Raw genomic sequence first — 20,636 nt, forward strand, 5'->3', positions numbered from 1 at the left:
TTGAGACAAAGTGGCCAGCTTAAAAAAAAAAAAAAAAGACTGAATTCCTAAATTGGGTTTTTGAAATTCAAACTGAACACTGTGCCCATTCTACAACACTGTGCCAAGTGACACATGAAGCCAGTGCAGTCATTAGTCGACCTCCCGGCCACTCAGGGCCTGCAGGGCAGAAGGAGTGGCTCTTTTTCACTAGCTTGGCCTCAGCTCTGGCCCTTCCAGTCCCCAAGAGGAAGCCACTACCATCCGCTCAAACCCAGACTGGCCTTGTATTGGGAAGTCTCAGTCTCAGCACTGCTTCCCAAAAGCCCTCAAAGTGACTCAAGAGAAGCAGGTCAAAAGATACATTTCACAAAGAAGGCCAGTAGCCATCTGCTCAGGAGGAGCAGATAGAAAAGACTGTGCTTTTTTTTCTGGCAGTGGGTTCCCCTGGAGGAGTGTCTGCAGGTGATCTGACTTGCTCAGAGACACTTTCCCGAGGGCATTCCCACGAATCCTCTGCCCTCCCAAATGTCCAGGTGAACTCCCAGAGTGTTTCTGTTGAGATATTCAATGGAATTTTAACAGGGAGTTTATTCTGAGAGCATCAAATGACATACACACACTGTGAATTGGGAAACAGGGCTGTATGTGGGAGGAGAGTGAACAGGGGCGACAGAATGGTGGCCAGGTTAAAGTACATGAATTCCAGAGTACCAGCCCCCAAACCTGGCTGGGCATCAGCACACCTGGAATAGGTACTGAAAACACAGGCTCTCAGGCTTGATCATGGGAGATTCTGCTTCAGTAGGTCTGACTTTAGTCAAGCACCCTAAGGAGATTCCAAGAAGTTCACTTGCATTTGAGAACTTCTGTGCCCCCAAATTCTCCTTGGATGACCCAAGAGGTGACATTTCACCTGAAAGAACAGTGGTCCAGATTCCTATTCACGTCTGGTGCTGTGACCCTGGTCATGTTGCCTGGCTTTGCTGAGCCTCAGTTTCTCTACGTATTGTTAAAGGGGGAGGGTGTTATAATATTTCATAGTACTCTCAGGAGGGTTACACAAGAGTAAATGATTTGAAAGCGCCTAGTGTCATAGCTGATCATTATATAATAATAGTTTCCCTCCCCGCCTTCCTTCCCACCTTCTTCCCTCCCTAATATCAGTCTTAAACCTCTTCATTGCCTTCTCACTATGAAGCTACCAAAGCCAATCCTCTAAATTATGTAGGTTCCAGAAAACCATGTTAAACACTCTGAAAGCAAAAGAGCTGTAACTCTAGCCAAAATGTTCTGAGCACTCTGTTTACCAGACTCTCCCATCAACAGCAAGCCCAGGGAAGAGTATTCTTCCCACAGAAAGCAATGAATTCACAGCCTCACTGGAACAGCAATTCGCTCTCTTAAAGCCTTCTCTTCCTTTCCACCTGCCCTCTCCCTCTTCAACCTCCAACTCCCATCAAAGTCCCAACACAAGAAGTATGACTATGCTCAAACATCTGACCTCACCAACAAATCCAGATCATCTCCACAGGAGCACGCCTCCCCTCTCCCCAGCCTGCAATTTCTCCTCCAAAACCTGCTATGGGCTTGGATAAAGGTCATGATAGCTACTGAGAGGAGACTGGGTGGTGCTTCAAGAGGCCACCCATAGAATTAACAACACAATTTCCCATTGAAGTCATGGTTTAGAGCTCCTGGGGTAACCATAACAATAACAACATTTATTACTGAGCCTTTAATGTGGCACAGTAATATACAAATTCAAAAGCACCTTTAATATACAATTCTTTTAATCCTCATGGCTCTCTACTAGGAGGAAGGAATCCACATTTTTACACAAGGAAAATAAGGCACACAGGGGCTTACTCACTTAACCATGGTTCCATGATAGAAGCTGCGGGAACCAGGCTGCAAATCCAAGTCTGTCTGATTTCAGCACTTAAAAAATAAGAAGAGCCAGCTCTAGTCATACTGGCTCTCAAACTTTAGTGAGCAACAATCACCTGGAAGGCTTTTTAAAACACATCTCTATGTCTTTGATTCCGTAGACCTGGGGAAGAGTCCAAGAATCTGCATTTCCAACAAGTTCCCGGGAGTGCTGATGCTGGTCCAGGGACCCTGCTAGGAGAATCACTGAAATAACGCAATGTCTTAACCCCTCGACTGCAGGTTAGCAGCAACTGGGAAGCTTTCAGCACTGCCAACACCTAGGCTCCTCATCCCAGATTCGGGTTTCTCCAGATGACAGCTTTGTTGAGATATAGTTTACATACCATAAAGTTCACCCTTTTAGACTGTACACTTTGGTGGGTTTTAGTATAATTCAAGAAGTTAAAAAATAGATTACAAAAGTCAGTCACCACTATCTAATACTAAAACATTTTCATCACCTCCGAAAGAAACCCCGTGTCATCGCAATGGGTATTGGCAGTCACTCCCTACCTCCCCTCCTCATCTCACCTACTCCAGCCCTAAGCCACCGCTCATCTACTTTTTGTCTCTATATTTTCCATTTTAGATATTTCATTTCAATGGCCTCATGCAATACGTGGTGCTTTGTAAATGGTTTCTTTCACTTAGCATGCTGTTTCCAAGGCTCAGCCATGCTGTAGTATCTATCAGTCCTTCATTGCTTTTCATGGCTGAATAATAAACCATTGTATGCAGACACCATGTTTTGTTTATCCATTCGTCAGCTGATGGACATCGGGTTGTTTTCGCTTTTTGGCTGTCATGACTAATCCTGCCATGAATGCTTGTGCATAAGTTTTAGTGAAGACCCAGATTCTGCTTTAATTGGGTCTGGGATAGGAAGCAGGGACCCACAGCACCGGTATTAACAGTTTTTAAAACCTCTCCCAGGTGATGGTAATGTAGTCAGGGTTCAGAGCTGCTGGTTTAGAACCCTCTTACTTGGTCTACAGACCCACAGTACAGCATCACTGGAATTTATTTTAAAATATGGACCCAGCTGGGTGCCACGGCTCACGCCTGTAATCCCAGCACTTTGGGAGGCCAAGGCAGGAGGATCACAAGGTCAGGAGTTTGAGACCAGCCTGGCCAACAAGGTGAAATCAAAAATACAAAAAAATAAAAATAAAACATTAGCTGGGCATGGTAGTGCACTCCTGTAGTCCCAGCTACTCAGGAGGCTGAGACAGGAGAATCACTTGAACCCGGGAGGCGGAGGTTGTAGTGAGCCCAGATAGTGCCATTCCACTCCAGCCTGGCAACAGAGCGGGACTCCAAATCAAAAGAAAAAAGAAAAAAATATGGACGCTCATGCCCACCAGAAACTTTTCCAATCAGAATCCACATTAGCCAGCCCCCCAGCTCATTCATGTGTGCATTACAGTATGAGAGGCACCTGTTTAGGAAGCTAGTCTTTACCTACCAAGTATAATATTGTTCCTTTGACAAAATGTACACCACACTCTGAATAAGAAATGTATTAGGGACTGCTTTTATCCCCTGCACATAATTCCATAATAAACTGGGGACAGAGAGTGTCATTTCAGCCTCACCCATGCATCCAGTACACAGCAAAAAGCAGATGTGAGATGAAGATGCTGTGCATGAAAACATCAGTGAGCCACTGAATCTCTCAATGCATTCAGAGTGGTTTCTGTGAACCAGCACACAGAAACAGTAAGCTCTGGGGTTGGCAGCACCACGATAGACCACACATGGTATAAAGGAAGCTCCTGAATGGTGAATAAGACTGTGTTGGAGATCCCCTGGGGTCTGGAGTAGACGGGAATAATCACAGTTTCCGCATCTGGGCTCCATTCCCAGGCAGATCTTAGAGCCAGGGTTTTCGAAACAGATCTGTGGCTCTGGGCCAGCTGACCACCAGCTGCACAGTCACGTCCTAAAAGCACACTGGGGAATTTGCAAGCAGAGGCCCCGGGGCCTCCCCGCTCCCTTGCACGTGAAGTAAAAATGGAACAAACCATCCAGGAAACAAGAGCGGGGCCTTGCTCTGACGGCTGAAACCATTAAAATGCAGGGCCAGCGAGACAGAGCCAGAAGCAGGGCCAGGACCTCCACCCAGGGAAGAGTGGCCACAGTGAGGGAAGCAGGCATACCCCCGAGGTTACCAGAATCACAGCCTTCCAAATGAAAAGGAATGGGCTCTTCATCCAACTGGTGCTCAAAATACTCTCATTGTTAGGAGAGGGGGCAGTAACGGAGCAGCAGCTTCTGTTTATCAATGGTTTATATGCCTGGCAGAACTGAACACAGCAAGGCAGGTAATTTAACCTCATTTCACAGATAAAAAAGAAAGATGAGGCACCAAGAGATTAAGAGCTTTGTTCCAGGCCACACTGCTATAGACAACTGAATCAAGATCTAGAACCAAGCCCATTGACTTCCAAGCTCACACTAATTACGCTACACCCCAGTGGTGCAAGCAAATGAATCCAGGTCAGTCTCAGGCCCATTCATGCTACAGGGGAGGAGGCTAAGGCCAGACAGTGCTAAAGTGAACTGGCCAAGGTCCCATAGCTGGGCCAGAACAAGTGATATGTCCCCTCCTTCCTCAGGAACAAGGATGGTTATGGGATAGTGGAGGAACAAAATGTTCAGGCAAATCTCAGATCACTACAAATATTCAGATTTAGAAGTCGAATGAGAGGCTGGGTAGCTTGGCTAACTCTAGCCAAAGAGCCAATGCAAAGACTTGGTCAACTACACACAGTCTGTTATTTGCGCTCACAGCTAAATCCTCCAAGTCTTCTGAAGCACGCACAAGTGGCTGCAAGGGACTTCTCTGACATGCTGAGTTGACCTAGTTCACGACAGAATTATCAGAATAGCTTCCTTACTAGCTGCCAGCTAATCTGCTTACATAAAGTGTTCAAAACACATTCCCCAGACTGCAGGTTTTTTCTCTCCTTCTCTCCTCTCTTTTCAATTTTGTTATTGGCTTTATTTAACTCCGTCTCCCAACTGACTTCCTCGCATATGATGAAACAAAGTGTGTGAAATATCAAATAAATGTCTCCAGGTTCTTCTTTGATATGGACCCGGTCATTTCACTAAAGGATCTTCAAGGCTCTGTCAAAGTCCTTCCAAGCAAAACTTGCCATGTGGCTCTAAAGGCAGACCTGCCTGCCGGGTGTTCTCCTGCACCACCCCTCCAATAGGCCTGTCTGCACGTCAAGAACAGTCAACCACACCTACTGCACCTCTGTTGCCTCTTTCATGCCAGTCAAGTTCTCCGTGTCTGGCCCCAAGACCTCCTGGTCCCTTATCACCTCTTCTTCTACCTCATCTACCCTCTGCTCCAAACTTGTAGCCACTCATGTCCCCCAAAATGCGTCTTCTACATTCCTGTCATGGTACCTTACTGGAGCTGAGATGCCCTTCCTGCACCTAAAAAGTTCTTCTACCTCCTAGCTCCTCTGGCAGCAAGACTCACCACCCAACTCTGGAGGACTCTCTAGCTTCCCCCCCCCCCTTAGTCTCCTACATGAAATAACAATCTCCTGAAGATAGGAACCATGCCTTTTCTATTTGAGCTAGTAAACATGTTTTCAATGCCTGAGATCTTCAGGAAATGAAAAGAAAAGCAGAACCTAGTTCCTGGCTTCAGAGAGCTCAAATCCATTACAGATCTGACATGCCAGTATATAAAAATCTACAATCCAATAAAAATCTTGGAGAAAGGAACAAGGGAGAGTGACTGCTCAATGAGTATACAGTTTACTTTTGGGATTGATGAAAATATTTGGAAATAGAAATGATGGTTGAACAACATTCTAAACATACTTTGCCACTGAATTGTATACTTTAAAATAGTTAATTTTATGTTACATACCTTTAACTTAAATAAAAATCACAAATACAGGTTAGAAAAATAGAGATCAGATCTAGTACAGACATATATGTATAAATCTGTAATAAAATCATGTTAATAGATTTTGGTTTTGCCTTGTTTCTTCACTCCATTTATTAATTCCCTCATATACAAGAAAATATTCATTGAAAATAACTAACTGAACATCTCTAAGCTATCCTTTGACAGGAACCAGATGATTTCATTAAAGAAAGAACAGAAGAGTTCTGAAAGCTTGGGCAATGAAAACAATGGGTCAGGTCCTCAAAAAGCTAAATATAGAGTTACCCTATGACCCAGCAGTTCCATCCTAGGTACATGCCGAAGAGAACTGCCCACACAAAAATGTGTATCCAATGCTTGTAGCAGCATTACTCACAGTAGCCAAGAAGAGGGAACAACCCCAGTGACCATCTGATGAACGGATAAACAAAATGTGGTCTATTGAATCAACACAGTATCATTCAGTCATAAAAAGGAATGAAGAACTGAGAGATGCTATAATATGAGTGATCTTTGGAGACATTTGTGCCACAGGCACAAAAGGCCACATCGCTCATGACTGCATTTATAGAAAATGTTTATAATAGGTAAATTCATAGAAACAGAAAGTAGACTAGTGGTTGCCAGGGGCTGGGGAGAGGATGGAATCGGGAATGTTTGCTAATTAGTATCAGATTTCTTTAGGGAGTGGTAAAAATATACTGGACTTAGATAGTGATAATGGCTATATCACTGAATTACACTAAAAACTATGAAACTGTATACTTTAAAGGGTTAAATTTTATGGCATGTAAATTACATTTCCATTTTAAAAATAATTTTTTAAAAACAAAAGTCAAAAAATCCAGGCTCCAACTAAAGACTAAGAGCATCAAACCCTCTGTGTGCATTTTGTGGGTCATCTCACTCAGAGGTGTTCAAATTATGCTCCTGGGTTTTCCCAGGACTGACGGGTTTCCTGAGACACGAGGATATCAGTGATAAACCTAGAAAAGGCACAGGCAACCTGAACAACTGTGGACTCAAGCTCCTGAAGAGCCACAAGCAATGGGTAAAGAGTCTCCAATCTCCAATCCCAACCAAAGCCCCATCTACGACCACAACTTCTCTTTTTAGCTCTTTTACATACTGGGCTTTGCCTACACTTCACATTAAGGAAAAGTATTCTGTGGCTAAAACTGGTTTCGAAATCATTATCCAAGCCATCATTCTCCCAATGGTTCTTATCAGCCAAAGCCCAGGAGGTTCAGAGACAGCTTTTTCAGTGAGATGAGTCTCATGAGCAAGACAGAATCTGTGAGGAGCAGGGGGACTGAGCAAAAGCCACTTGGAAGAGGTCCAAGGGTGTACAGTGCTGATGGCCTGAGCGGGGCTGGACTAGGCTCCTAGCTGCATCCACGATCACCGCCCTTTCGGTCAGCAACTGTCTCTCAGAGGAGAAGATGGAGCTCCATGGACAGATCTCAGTTTGAACTTCTTTTGAAACCTGAGAGCTTTATGGATGGTTTCTGAAGTATTGTCCAGCACCTATTTCTATCATCCTAGGCTCTGGAAGCATTCACCCATAAACCTTTGGCTCTGTTTTCAATACACTGAAGGCTTCTTACTATGAACACAGGTAATTCTCTGCCAGAGCCTCTTTTTCTGGTTGTGAAAGCACATCCAACCCATACTCAGAGTAACCCAGAAATATCAGAGAGTATTAACTCTGGCCCCCAAAGCAGCCTTCAACCAAAATGAATGGGGAATTAGTAGATAAACAGCCTCACCTCTTTGCCCATCAGCAGGAGAACTGTGAGGTCTATTATACCATGTTCCAGAGTTCCTAAGAAGATCTGAGCCCAGTTGTCCATAGTAGTGACCTGTTCAATAATGTACCTTATATTGCTTCCCAAGCTCACTCCCCCACTCCCCGACTGGTAGGTCCATTGATTACATCCCAAATAAGCTGCTTGCACCCGACTCTATCTCAAGGTCTGCTTTGAGGGAGAGGAGGAGGAGGAGGGCACCAAAAATTGATCCTGTCACATATTTTGTGGAAATAGCAATTTGAAATACAAGCACACACACACGTACAGTGGCCCACAGTCATTCTACAGGAAACATTCAACACAGAGCTCAGTACGTGGTCAGGTCAACAAGCCAACAGTCACTGGGAGTCACCCTGAACAATGCATAACATTTTAATTTACTTGAATATAATTTTTAAAATTATATTAAAAGAAATAAATATGCAGCCATTTGCAAAACATAAAGAGTTCCATGGTTTTTAAAAGCCATAATTAAATGAATAAAACCCACTTACTTATAAAAGGCCTGGTTTTCCACTCCACACTTCCAAAGATGTTTGCAGGCAGCTGGTGTTGAAGTATGGAATGCCAACATGGCTTTTTTCTAATTAAAAAATAACAAAACAAGAAAAGGCACGTTCAACATCATTTACATTTTCCATGGGGTTTCTTTTTCAGGTGTTTACCTCTTTGTATCCTGCCTCCTATCACACAGACTTGAAGTAACAACATATTGCTATATTCTTTTTTTTTTTTTTTTTTTTGAGACGGAGTTTCGCTCTTGTTACCCAGGCTGGAGTGCAATGGTGCGATCTCAGCTCACTGCAGCCTCTGCCTCCTGGGTTCAAGCAATTCTCCTGCCTTAGCCTCCTGAGTAGCTGGTACTACAGGTGCGCGCCACCATGCCCAGCTAATTTTTGTATTTTTAGTAGAGACGGGGTTTCACCTTGTTGACCAGGATGGTCTCGATCTCTTGACCTCGTGATCCACCCACCTCGGCCTCCCAAAGTGCTGGGATTATAGGCTTGAGCCACTGCACCCAGACTGCTATATTCTTTACAGTGTTGTTAGCATGGTATTCACCCCTCCCTCACCCTTTGCAGATAGCACTAATGTATCTAGGTCCTGTTTCTGATAAAAATCAGCCTCACAATCTTTCTCAACACTCCAGGCATCAGCCACCTCTTTATCACATTTGAATTAGCCTTAAAACATCCTTGAGGAACTAGTACTTGGGTTGAAAACTAATGTCAAGAAAACCTGCAGATTTCTACAGCTAGCTCTGAGGCTTAATCTTTTGTTAATGGTCTCCCCACAATGCATTCTCTGGTGCACCACAGTGTATACCTAGTAACTCCCTTATTTTAATCCTGTCTGGACTAATAGGCTCTATTTATAACAATCTAACAAGCACAGGTTGTTGATATTTAGCATTTAGCTTTGTAAGTATTCTTTGTTTCGTATGTCTGTATCTTGGGAAAAAGAGGTAGGGAGGGGTTCCATCTTTTATTTCCAAAGTCTATCCCAGTCTGTTCTGCACACAGGGGTGTGCAATCAGCATTGTGCACTGATTTTATTCTTCAGTGCCAAAATCCAGTACTCATTTGTTGACCTCTAAAATATTTTCAACATATAGCTTTCATTATCATCACACACTTCAAAGTCATGGTCTTCGGTGACTACAATACTAAAGGCATATTTTATTCCTGAATCTCTCTCACGCACACACAGTAACAGGCAGTTACAAGAAGCAGTATCTGACCTCCTTCTGGATGCCAATCACATAAAATGTCTTCCCTTCAAACTTCAATTTGCAGACATCTGGCCTAAGAAAAGAAAATCTCTGGGTGAGAAGAAAAAAAATGGTAGCTAACCAAGGTACCTGGCTTTCCCATAGGAATCTGACTGACTCACAAATGCCAAGCAGACTGCAATAAAACAAGATATGATCTTATCATTGGTGAAGGTCTAATGGGCAGCAAAAAGCCCCAAGTGAATTACACAGCAATTCTCTTCCCAAGAGAGTATTCATACACAGCTCAGAATTATTCTATTTACAGTCAGGCTGCATCTTTCTTCCAAAAAGCTCTAGTGTTCGTGAACATAATGACCAAAACAATATTAATTGCCCAGCCCACTTAGCAAGGTGGAAAGAACGTGGTTATTTCAGATTCAGTTGATGAACTGATGTGGATTCACAGTATCTGCCTTTCTCCTCCTTCCGAATCCATTTCCAGGAAGCAAATCCACTACACTAAAAAATTTTTACTCCTGTTTTCCCTGTTTACAAAAGAATTGTGTTCTTTTATATTGGAATTCCCACTCTTTTCAGCAAGGACTGGTTTAAATAGAAACATGTGACCCAATTCTGTCCAATTAGATATATAGCAAGTCTCCTACAGGGCTTCTGAAAAAGTTATCCTTGTTTGAAATGGGAACACATAGAAGGGGCTGCTCTCCTCCAGGCTCTGGGCATTACCATGGGGAGATGGGCAGGCCAGTCGCATGCATACCCATCTCAGGAGCACGAGCCTCAGGATCAATGCCCCTGCCCGAGGATGGCAGAGAAAAAAAAACAGACCTAAATCCTTCCTGGCATTTAAGTTAACAGACCATAGAACTGCTCCACGTTTGCTTTGTGAATTGATCAGTCCTCTTATTTGTAAGCCAGAGTAGACATTTCTGTTACCTTTTGCCAAAAGCATCTTCATGGATACCCTGGATAACAAAGGGTGAGTCTGCACCCAGGATTCAATAGAGTAGGAGAGTGGAAAGAAGTGAGCTGGGGAGAGTGAGTCCTTAGTCGTTCGTGGGAACTCACACCTTTACCCTACCCTGACCCGCCCGCCTGTCCCCCTTGGCCACAGCAGCAGAAGCTACTGGTAAAGAAACACTGATACTTCTCTCTTTGAAGGCAGAGCCCCTGAGCCCATGCCTCCTGAGTTGACTCCTCAGCTTGTAAAATTCAAGTCCCCACCAAAAGCAACCTAGATGTTACATCCCTTTATGATGAAGCTCCCAGGCAAGGAAATGGATAGCAGGCATCCTACTGACACTTGCCTAAGAAGCCAAAAAGGGTATGGAGGAATCAAGATTAAGAAAAACGGAAAGCCAGTTTTCCAAGGAGACACTCACCATTTTATCAAATGGATTCTCTTATTTCCCTGAAATACGACAAAGCCTGCAGCTGTGAATCCTAAAAATGTTGTTGTGCCTGTTGAATCCTGAAAAAGAAAAGAAAAACATGTTTAGATTGAGGAAAATAAAATAAATGATAACCAATATACTTATTTATCCTCCCCCAGGTTAATTTCAGATTAATTCCAATGATTGTAGCAGTGAACTAAGTTTCCGAGATGGAAATTAAGAGCAGGCCTTTCAAAGTCTGGGCAAAGTCCAGGAATATGTAGCTTTTCTCTTTAAGGAATGGACCTTCTGCCCTCTAGGAACCTCCTGGAAAAATATAAATGAGTCCCAAATCACTATGTCTACCTCCAAGCGTCTTCTGGGGCTGTCTATGTTCTAGGTCTGCTTTGTAAGGTGAGCGAACTGTTCTTGCTTGCCATTAGCACTCTAACATGACAAAACCAAAGCTCTGAGCATCTAATCTTGATTCAGTCCCTCACTGGATTTCTGGCAATTTCAGTATAAAAATATCTCCAGAAAAGCTTACTGTGCTTTCAGCCTAGACCAGGAAAACTAAGCATCTTGCAGATAAGTAAAGGCAAAGGAATAACAACACAAAGATAAGTCAGTCTCCAAGAAATAAATAAAATAGAGTTCAAATTTCTGCATTAAAATTAATTCACTGAAATGAATAAATGGACTAATACCATTCTAGGAAAGGGACGCTGGTAAATTTTCCAACACGTTGTGTAGGCAGAACAAGAGGTTGCAAATGCCAGCACGGACAAGTATCCGTGGCTCTCCACCTTCGCCGCACATTAGAAACATCTGGGAAGCCTGGGCTCCACCCCGGCAGATCCTGATATAATTAGTGAGGGATGTGTTCTGGTTGTGTTCAGGTGCTTCCAATGGGGATCCTGAGCTGAGAGCTACAGGACTAATATTTTACCAAATACTATTAGGCAGGCCAATCTGAGAAAAGAAATGTGCCACTAAAACTCAAAAACTTATCTTGAAGGGCCCAACTGATAAAAATGCTTACTTTAGGATTAGGACTAGTGTCTGGTTGATGCATAGTTGATCTAATATATTGAAAGAAGAACACTGCTTTAATGAAACATTTCTGGAAAATTATCTACAACTATCACCTTGGAGGTTGATAATAAGGCAGATTCCCCAGCTGTCCCCCAGAATTCTGATTTAGTAGCTCTGGGGTGAGGCCCAGGTGATTCTGATATAAGTAGTCTGTTTCATCCTTGAGAGAAACGCTGTCAAATATGAATAAAGGAAAAAATAAAAACAAGTGCTCCTGATGCCAAAATGCTACTTGAAATCTTCCTTTTTTCTTTTTTTTTTTCTTCCACTTTCCCAATTTTTAAGACTGCATTGTTTCTGGCAATGGCCTTGAAAGTAAATGTGTCAGGAATCTGTAACTCCTCAGGGGCCAAACCATTCATCTGATGAGTGAATCCATGGATGTTAATTTAGGAAAGTGTGGCTACTACATAGCAATCAGTGAGCAACTGGAAGACTCCAGTGGAGAAAATCAGCTGCCAAAACATGTAACAGCAGCCCACTGTTGTCCCTTCCGATGAGGGACTGTGGGCCAGGCTGTGGGAAAGACTTAACAGGGCTCCTCCAGGCCTGCACACAGATGAACTCTCTTTGGGGCAAAACAATCACAATATGGTGACCTGCTGTGCTGTGAGGGGCAGTTACCTTGCACGGGTGAGGATCCACCCCATAGGTTTCCAAAGTGTGAGCTTTCAGAAGCAAGTTAAATTCAGCAACTGGTGGGTTCTGCCCTCTAAAATCACACAAGAAAAGTTCAGGAAGTTAAAATGGAAAAGAATAGAAACATGGAATCCCTTCATTCAATAAAGTATGGTGTACTAAGCTAAATAAAAACCCTTACATAAATAGTAACCGGTAAGACTGATCATTATTTCTCACCACAAGGAGTCCTTTGCGAAGGAACCCGAGATCCTGTTCTCTAGCTAATTGTTCCAAAACAAACCCACATGCACTCTGAGTACTCCAGTGACCCGTACAGTTAATCAAGGTTATCAAGTTACCTATAAGTAGGCCCTTGCAAATTCAATCTTAACACAAAATAAAACTCAGCATCTGTTCTTTATGCTCATTTAAAAACATTAGCCAGGGTAAATGGCATGCCTTCTTGCTCAGGGTAGAAAATGCACAATCCTGTTACCCCATCAACAAGCCTAAACAGAGCCATCAGGTCCAAAAGAATTGTCAACCATCCCACAGAAAGCCCTGGATTTCAAAAGCAAATCCCAACCACTAGTTCTAGCACTGCCCTCCAAAGTAGTAAACAAGGTCTTGGCCTCAGGGAGAAAAGGGCTACAAATATAGATGACCATGAAGCCCTTTCAGGGCTAACATCGAAACAAAGATTATACATTTCAAAGAGGCAGAGGTTGCGGTGAGGCCAGATCGCGCCATTGCACTCTAGCCTGGGTAACAAGAGCGAAACTCCGTCACAAAAAAAAAAAAGACCAAGACCCCACTTTGACTAATATTAATATCCTACGTGTACTTTAGAGAATCTCAATCATTCCCCAAGGACAATTATGTAATTTAACAACCAGAGCTTGCTAAATAAAACAACAGGAATTCATTTTATTTATAAAATATAAAATTATATTGCAATATTAAATCTATCTCCACTTAACTTCCTCCCCAGAGATAGATTGCCCCCAAACCCCAGAGAGCGAATAGTCCTCATGCCTCTAAATCAAAACAGCATATCCCATCTACTTCTCCCTAAAGCCTTTCACAGTCTCTTTATCTTTAGAGCACCGGAGTTACACTGATACATCTGAAGTCACTGTGATATGGCTAGGGAGAATCTTTATTTATTCATCATAATCAGCACAGTGTAGATTCCTTTAATCCAACGATGCGTATCTTTCCTTTCCCTTCCCCACTTCCTCCACCACTCTCTCTCATCTCCTTTGAGAGGCCCTAGTAAACGGGATTTGAAACACCTATGTTGATTTTCCATGTCTTTTAACCTTTAATTCTTTATATCTCTTTTGATACTATGTTTGAATTATTTAATTCAATGTCCAGCCTGCTAATTCATTCTTCAGATGTGCACACTCTGCTACTTCTCTCGTTGATGTGTGTTTTTTTTTTAATATCAGTGAAATCTTTCATTTCCAATGTAGTATCTATGTGGATTTTGAAATTGCACCCTATTCTCAGCTCATGATCCTGAATTCCTCTTATCCCTCTGAGGGTGCCACTTCCTTTCTATTAAGGCCCAATCTTGTTGGCTGCATTAATGCTGCTTTCTTGGTAAAGGTCATTTTCTATGCTGACTCAAGAGTCTCTAATTCATGGAGCTGTTTCCTTAAGCGTTTGGTGGACTCTGTTGGACTTTCATTTTTATATTTGATGTATCAGCCTCCAGAGGTTGAGGGAAGAATGGGATGTGCCATGTTGAAGAGCATATGATATGATTTGGATTTGTGTTCCCACCCAAATCTCATATCGAATTTTAATCCCCAATATTGGAGGAGGGGCCCTGTGGAAGTGATTGGATCATGGGGGCGGATTTCTCCCTTGCTGTTCTCAGGGACAGTGAGTGAGTCCTCACAAGATCTGGTTGTTTACATGTGTGTAGCTCCTCCCCCTGCTCTCTCTTCCTCCTGCTCCAGCCACCTAAGACGTGCCTCCTTCTTTGCCTTCTGCCATAATTGTAAGCTTCTTGAGGCCTCTCCAGCCATGCTTACTGTTCAGCCTGTGGTAATGTGTCCTTTAAACCTCAACATTACCCAGTCTCAGTTAGTTCTTCATAGCAAAGCAAGAATGACTAATATAGCATGTATCAGTAACTTGACTTGGGGCCTAAGGTTCTAGTTCTAGGCACACACAGGGTACCTTCCACTCAAGCCTGCTACTGCCCATGTCAGCACAAAGGAGGGTCTTTCCTTGCAATTCTTGTGATAGTGAATGGGTCTCATGAAATCTGATGGTTTTAAAAATAAGAGTTCCTCTGCACAAGCTCTCTTTTTGCCTGCTGCCACCCATGTAAGATGTGACTTGCTCCTCCTTGCCTTCCACCTTAATTGTGAGGCCTCCCCAGCCATATAGAACTGTAAGTTCAACAAACTTTCTTTTGTAAATTTCCCAGTCTTGGGTATGTCTTTATCAGCAGTGTGAAAACAGACTAATACAGCGTATATTACTACAGATTTCCGCATATTGATTTTGTATTCTGAAACTTTACTGAATTCATTTATCAAATCTAAGAATCTTTTGGTAGAGTCTTTAGGGTTTTCTACACAGAAAACTATACCGTCAGCAAACAGGGATAATATGACTTCCTTTTTCCCAACTTGGATGTCTTGTTTTTCTCTAGCCTGATTGCTCTAGCAAGGACTTCCAGTACTATGTTGAAAAGAGTGATGAAAGTGGGCATCTTTGTCTTGTTCCAGATCTTAGAGAAAATACTTTGAACTTTTTCCTGTTAAATATGATGTTTGCTGTGGAGTTGTCATATATTGCCTTTATTATGTTAAAATGTTCCCTCTATGCCTGGGTTGTTGAGGATTTTATCATGAAGAGATGCTGAAGTTTATCAAATGCTTTTTCTTCATCTATTGCAGTGATCATGTGGTTTTTGTCCTTAATTCTGTATGTGATGTATCGCATTTATGGATTTATGTATATTGAACCATCATTGCATCCCTGGGATAAATCACACCTGATCATGGTGTAGTTTCTTTTTATGTGTTGTTGGATCTAATTTTCTAGTATTTTATTGAGGATTTTTGCATTTATGTTCATCAGGGATATTGATCTGTAATTTTCTTTTTTTTGTTGTGTCCTTCTCTGTTTTGGGTATCAGGGTGATAACTGGCCTTGCAGAATTAGTTAAGCAGAACTCTCTCATCTTCTATTTTTTAGAATAGTTTCAGAAAGATTGGTATTAGTTCTTCCTTGCATGTTTGCTAGAATTCAGCTGTGAATCCATCTGGTCTTGGGCTTTTTTGTTGTTGTTGAGAGATTTTTTTTTTTTTTTTTACTGACTCAGTCTCACTACTCATTATTGGTCACTTCAGAAGTTTTATTTCTTCCTGGTTCAATTTTATGAGGCTGGAATTTATTCATCTCCTCTAGGTTTTCTGGTTTGTGAGTATATAGCTGTTCACAATAGTCTCTGATGATCTTTTGTATTTCTGTGGTATCAGTTGTAATGTCCCCTTTTCACTTCTCTTGGTTAGTCTGGAGAATGGTTTATCAATTTTGTTTATCTTTTTTCAAAACAAAAGAATCAACTTTTTGTTGGTTGATGTTTTGTATTTTTTTAAATCTCCATTTCATTCTGCTCTGATCTTTGTTATTTCTTTTCTCCTGCTAAGTTTGGGTTTAGTTTGTTCTTGTTTTTCTAGTTCCTTGAGGTACAATGTTAGGTTATATTGTGATCTTTCTACTTTTTTGATGCAGGAATTTAATGCTATAAATTTCCCTCATAGCAATGCTTCTGTTGTATTCCACAGATTTTGGTATATTGTGTTTTATTTTCATTCATTTCAAAAAAATTTTTAATTTGTCCTAATTTTCTTATTGATCCAGTGATCATTCAGGAGTATGCTGTTTAATTTCCATGTATTCGTGTAGTTTCAAGCATTCCTCTTTGTACTGATTTCTAGCTTTATTCTGCTGTGGTCTGGGAAGATATTTAATACAATTTTGATTTTTTTTAACTTTTTAAGACATTTTTCTGTGGCCTTATATATGGTCTATCTTGGAGACTTTTCCATGTGCTGATTAAAAGGATGATTTTCTGTAGTTATTGGGTATAATGTTTTGTAAATGTCTAAGTCTACATGGTCTAAAGTCCAACTTCAGTTCAGTGTTTATTAATATTCTGTCTTGATGATCTATCTAGTACTGTGAGTGGGGTGAACTTCCCACTATTATTGCATTTCTGTCTATCTCTTCAGGTCTAGTAATATTTGCTTTTTTGAATGGGGTACACTGATTTTGTGGCATATATATTTATAATTGTTATATCCTCTTGAGTTTCAGTCCACTTGAGTCCTTATCTCCAAGCAGCCCCTAGCAGGGCAATGGGTATAGTCCTGGGCATGAAAAAGAGACCCTAGTTTCCCTGTTCCTTCTCAACTGGACAGTGATTGCAGCCATGACAACTTGAACTCAGTCCATGATGGAGTGCAGCCCAGTGTTAAACCCTCTAAATGACATCTATGGCTATGACCAGGGAGAGCAGGGCTCTTCCCAGGCAGGAAGTGTGGACAAGAAGCTCTGGAGAGTATGGTCCACTCATATCTCAGTCTCACAGTATCTCATTGCAGGGCAGTGGGTATTGTCCTATATATGATAGGAGAGCCTGGATTCCCTGTCCCCCCTTGGCCAGGTGGCAACTGCAACCACATCAACCCAAACAGTCCAAGGTCAAGTGGCACCACATCATTAGACTCTCAAAATGGTGGCTTGGGCCTGAGAACAGAGAGGGTGGGATCTCTCCCAGGCAAGCAGTGCAGACAAGAAGTGTGGAGAGTGCAGTCCAGTCGTGTCTAAGTCTCAACAGCAGCTCACAGAAAGACAGTAGGGATCCTCCTAGGGGTGTGTAGGAGCACCTATTCTCCTCTCCCCTCCTTGCAGCAGCACAGCAGCAGCAGCCATGTCTGTAGCTCTCCAGTAGCTAGGCCCTCAAGATGTTGCCCAGCTGAAGCCACTTTAGGCTCAGATGCCTGTGGGATTCCATGTAGATTCTCTTTCTGGAGCAATGTCTCTGTGCAATCTTTAGGCAGCTCCACCTGTCAAGCCCAAAGCCCTAATGGGTCAGAGTTTCTCCCCTAGCCAAGATCATAAAAGTTGATGCCTGGAGATTTCTCTCTGTTTCCCCGTGTCCAGGAGCCTCTCCTGACTATCAATCAGTTCCCAGCTAGGTGCTGCCTCGAACCCTCTCCTTACTCCTAGTGCTTCCCATCTCCTCTCTGGTAAATCCTAGCAGTCTCTCCTAGATGATCTATTTGAAATGTGTCTACGTATTATTATGGTTCCTCTCCATGGAGGAGGCATATACTCCTGCATCTAATCAGCATGTCCTATGCTATCAGAAAATAGAAATTAAAACTATGAGAAACCACTAACATCTCCATCTGGTAGCTGCAGTTAAAAAGACTAACAAAAGAAAGCACTGGTGAGAATGTACAGCAAAAGAAACCCTCATAGACTTCTGGTGGATATTTGGTAGAACGAATCTGGAAAACTCTTTGGCATTATCTACTAAAGTTGAACATGTTTACCCTATAATACAACAATTACACTCATAGTTATATATGCAACAGAAATTAGTGCATGTTGCATCAAGAAATATATAGAATTTTCAGAGTTATGCTATTTGCAATAGCAAAAACTAGAAAACAACTCAAATGTCTATCAACTATGTAGAATGAATAGACAATGAAATATACAGGCATGAAAATTGCTGACTTAAAGCTACATACTACAAGATGAACAAATATCACAAAAAATAACATTGAATAAAAGAAGCCAAATGCTACTGTTTAAATATTTGTCCCTTCCAAAACTCATGGTGAAACTTAATCTCCAAAGCCACAATATTAAGAGGTGAGGTTTTTAAGAGGTGATTGATTTTATGAGGGTTTGACTTCATGAATAGATTCAGTTTGCTATGCTCACGTCCTCTTGTCATGTGCTGCCTTAAATCACTTCAGGACTCTGCAGAGAGTCCCACCAGCATGAAGGCCCTCACCAGATGCAGTCCCTAGACCTTAAACTTCCAAGACTTCAGAACTGTAAAAAATAAACTTCTTTTATTTATAAATTACCTAGTCTCTGGTATTCGGTTATAGCAAAACAGACTAAAATATCAGACATAAATTGATATACACTGTATGATTCTCTATGGCTTTCAAAAATGAGCAAAACAAAACTAATGTGTTAAAAGACAGAGACATGACTATATTTGGGTTAGAGGGAGAAAGTAACTCCTGGAAAGGGCATATCAGGAGCTTCTAAGATATTGCCAATTCTCTGTTTGACCTGGGTGGCAACTTCATACATGCTTGTCTTATAATAATTTATTGAGATTTACATTTGCACACTTCTCTGACCCTGTGTCATACTTTCATTTTTAAACATTTAAGAAAAAAATAAATGAAAGCAGAAAGGATATGAAGCACTGGGAACCCTGGGAACTCTCACCTATTGTTGGTGTGAATAAGGCAGAGCAACTTCTTCAGCAAATAAACTGCCGTTTCCTAGAAAAGTTTAAGTGCAAACTCTGGCAAGTTCCACACTTAGGTTTGAACTTTCACTAGGGGGTCCTGCACATGTGCCTTAGGAGAATTATTCAAGAAGCCGTAGGAACTCTGCCTGCAATAGCAAAATGCTGGAAGCAACCCAAATGTTCAGCAACAAGAGAATGAATACATAAAACATGGGAAGTTCACATGATAGAAAAGTAATTACACAAAAGTGAAAATGAAGGCCTATGGCTGTATGTATCAATGTGGAAGAATCTCATAAATATAATGTTGATGGGGGAAAATGAGACATGAGAATACAGCATAAGTCCATTTACATGAAAGTGAAAATAGACAAAACTGAATCAATATATCATTCACTAATACATTTATAAAAGCAAAACAAGAGAATAAGCAACCCAAAATTCAGAAGAGCGTACCTATGGGAGGAGAGGGGGAGGTGGTCTGGGAGGGAGGAGATGGGGAGGTGGTCTGGGAGGGAGGAGGGGGGAGGTAGTCTGGGAGGGAAGAGAGGCGGAGATGGTCTGGGAGGAAGGAAGGGGGAGGAGGTCTGGGAGGGAGGAGAGGGGGAGGTGGTCTGGGAGGGAGGAGATGGGGAGGTGGTCTGGGAGGGAGGAGGGGGGAGGTCGTCTGGGAGGGAAGAGAGGCGGAGATGGTCTGGGAGGAAGGAAGTGGGAGGTGGTCTGGGAGGGAGGAGAGGGGGAGGTGGTCTGGGAGGGGCACACAGGAGACTTCGGAGCAGCTGGTGATGTTCTCATTCACAAGCAGTGTTAGGGGATCATGGATGTTTTTTCACTTATTCTTTAAATCATACACATATTATATATACTCTGAAAATGCTCTTTTACACATTATATATTTTGTAATGATGAAAAAGACATACAATTTCTGCCATTTCAATAAAGGAATCATTGGATGAAATATTATGCAGCCCAAAAGGACCCCAAGCTAAAGTACTGACCAGGAGGATAACAGATACACGTGCAGAGCTATCTTGTACTAAACTCTGCAATTCCAAGCAGCATAACAATTTTTATTGCCAAGCAATATACTTATTTTTTTCACTTATCATTCAGAAAGTTGAAATCCTTATCTTCATTTTGTGGATGAGAGTTCTGACACTCAAAGAGAAAAATAACTTGCTCAAGGTTATTGCTCAAGGTCAGCTTGCTTTTGCATCCTGCATTTGCCCTTAGTAGTCATGTATGAGCAAATGCAGGATGCAAATGCAAGCTGACCAGGTTCTAGAGTGCTTGTCAGGGCTGGAACCCACATCATTACCAACATCTTACGGTCAAGAGCCATCTGCCTGCTCTCCTGCACACCACGGCACATTTCAAAATGACATGGTTTCTATCCACCTCGTATGTTTTTAAAAAGTAAAGCAGGTGGAACTGGAGGCTATTAGTAACACAGAAAGAGAAAGTCAAATACTACACATCCTCATTAATAAGTGGAAGCTAAATAATGTGTCACATGGACATAGAGTGTGGAATAACAGACACTTATACTTGCTAACTCTATTTTTAAATTTATTCATTTATTTAATTCATTTATTTGAGACAAGGTCTCACTCCATCACCCAGGCTAAAGTAAAATGAT

The 20,636-nt window shown here is 42.0% G+C and overlaps 1 protein-coding gene across 8 annotated transcripts in view; it reads right to left on the bottom strand.

Moving 5' to 3' along the window:
- The window catches only part of FRMD3 (FERM domain containing 3), a 354,484-nt gene that overhangs the window by 59,399 nt on the left and 274,449 nt on the right, over positions 1-20,636 (bottom strand). For all 8 annotated transcript variants that reach the window (XR_012516686.1, XM_039475058.2, XM_039475059.2 and 5 more), the window contains 4 exons: positions 12,463-12,550; positions 10,753-10,841; positions 9,380-9,443; positions 8,133-8,221 (listed from right to left, as the gene is read on the bottom strand). Coding sequence is in view for 7 of the 8 variants with exons in the window: in XM_039475058.2 (XP_039330992.1) it covers positions 8,133-8,221; positions 9,380-9,443; positions 10,753-10,841; positions 12,463-12,550 (330 nt within the window). In the remaining variant the exon portion in view is untranslated. The remainder of the gene's footprint in view (positions 1-8,132; positions 8,222-9,379; positions 9,444-10,752; positions 10,842-12,462; positions 12,551-20,636) is intronic.

Source organism: Saimiri boliviensis, chromosome 2 (genome assembly GCF_048565385.1).
Source record: "Saimiri boliviensis isolate mSaiBol1 chromosome 2, mSaiBol1.pri, whole genome shotgun sequence".
Lineage (NCBI taxonomy): Eukaryota > Metazoa > Chordata > Mammalia > Primates > Cebidae > Saimiri > Saimiri boliviensis.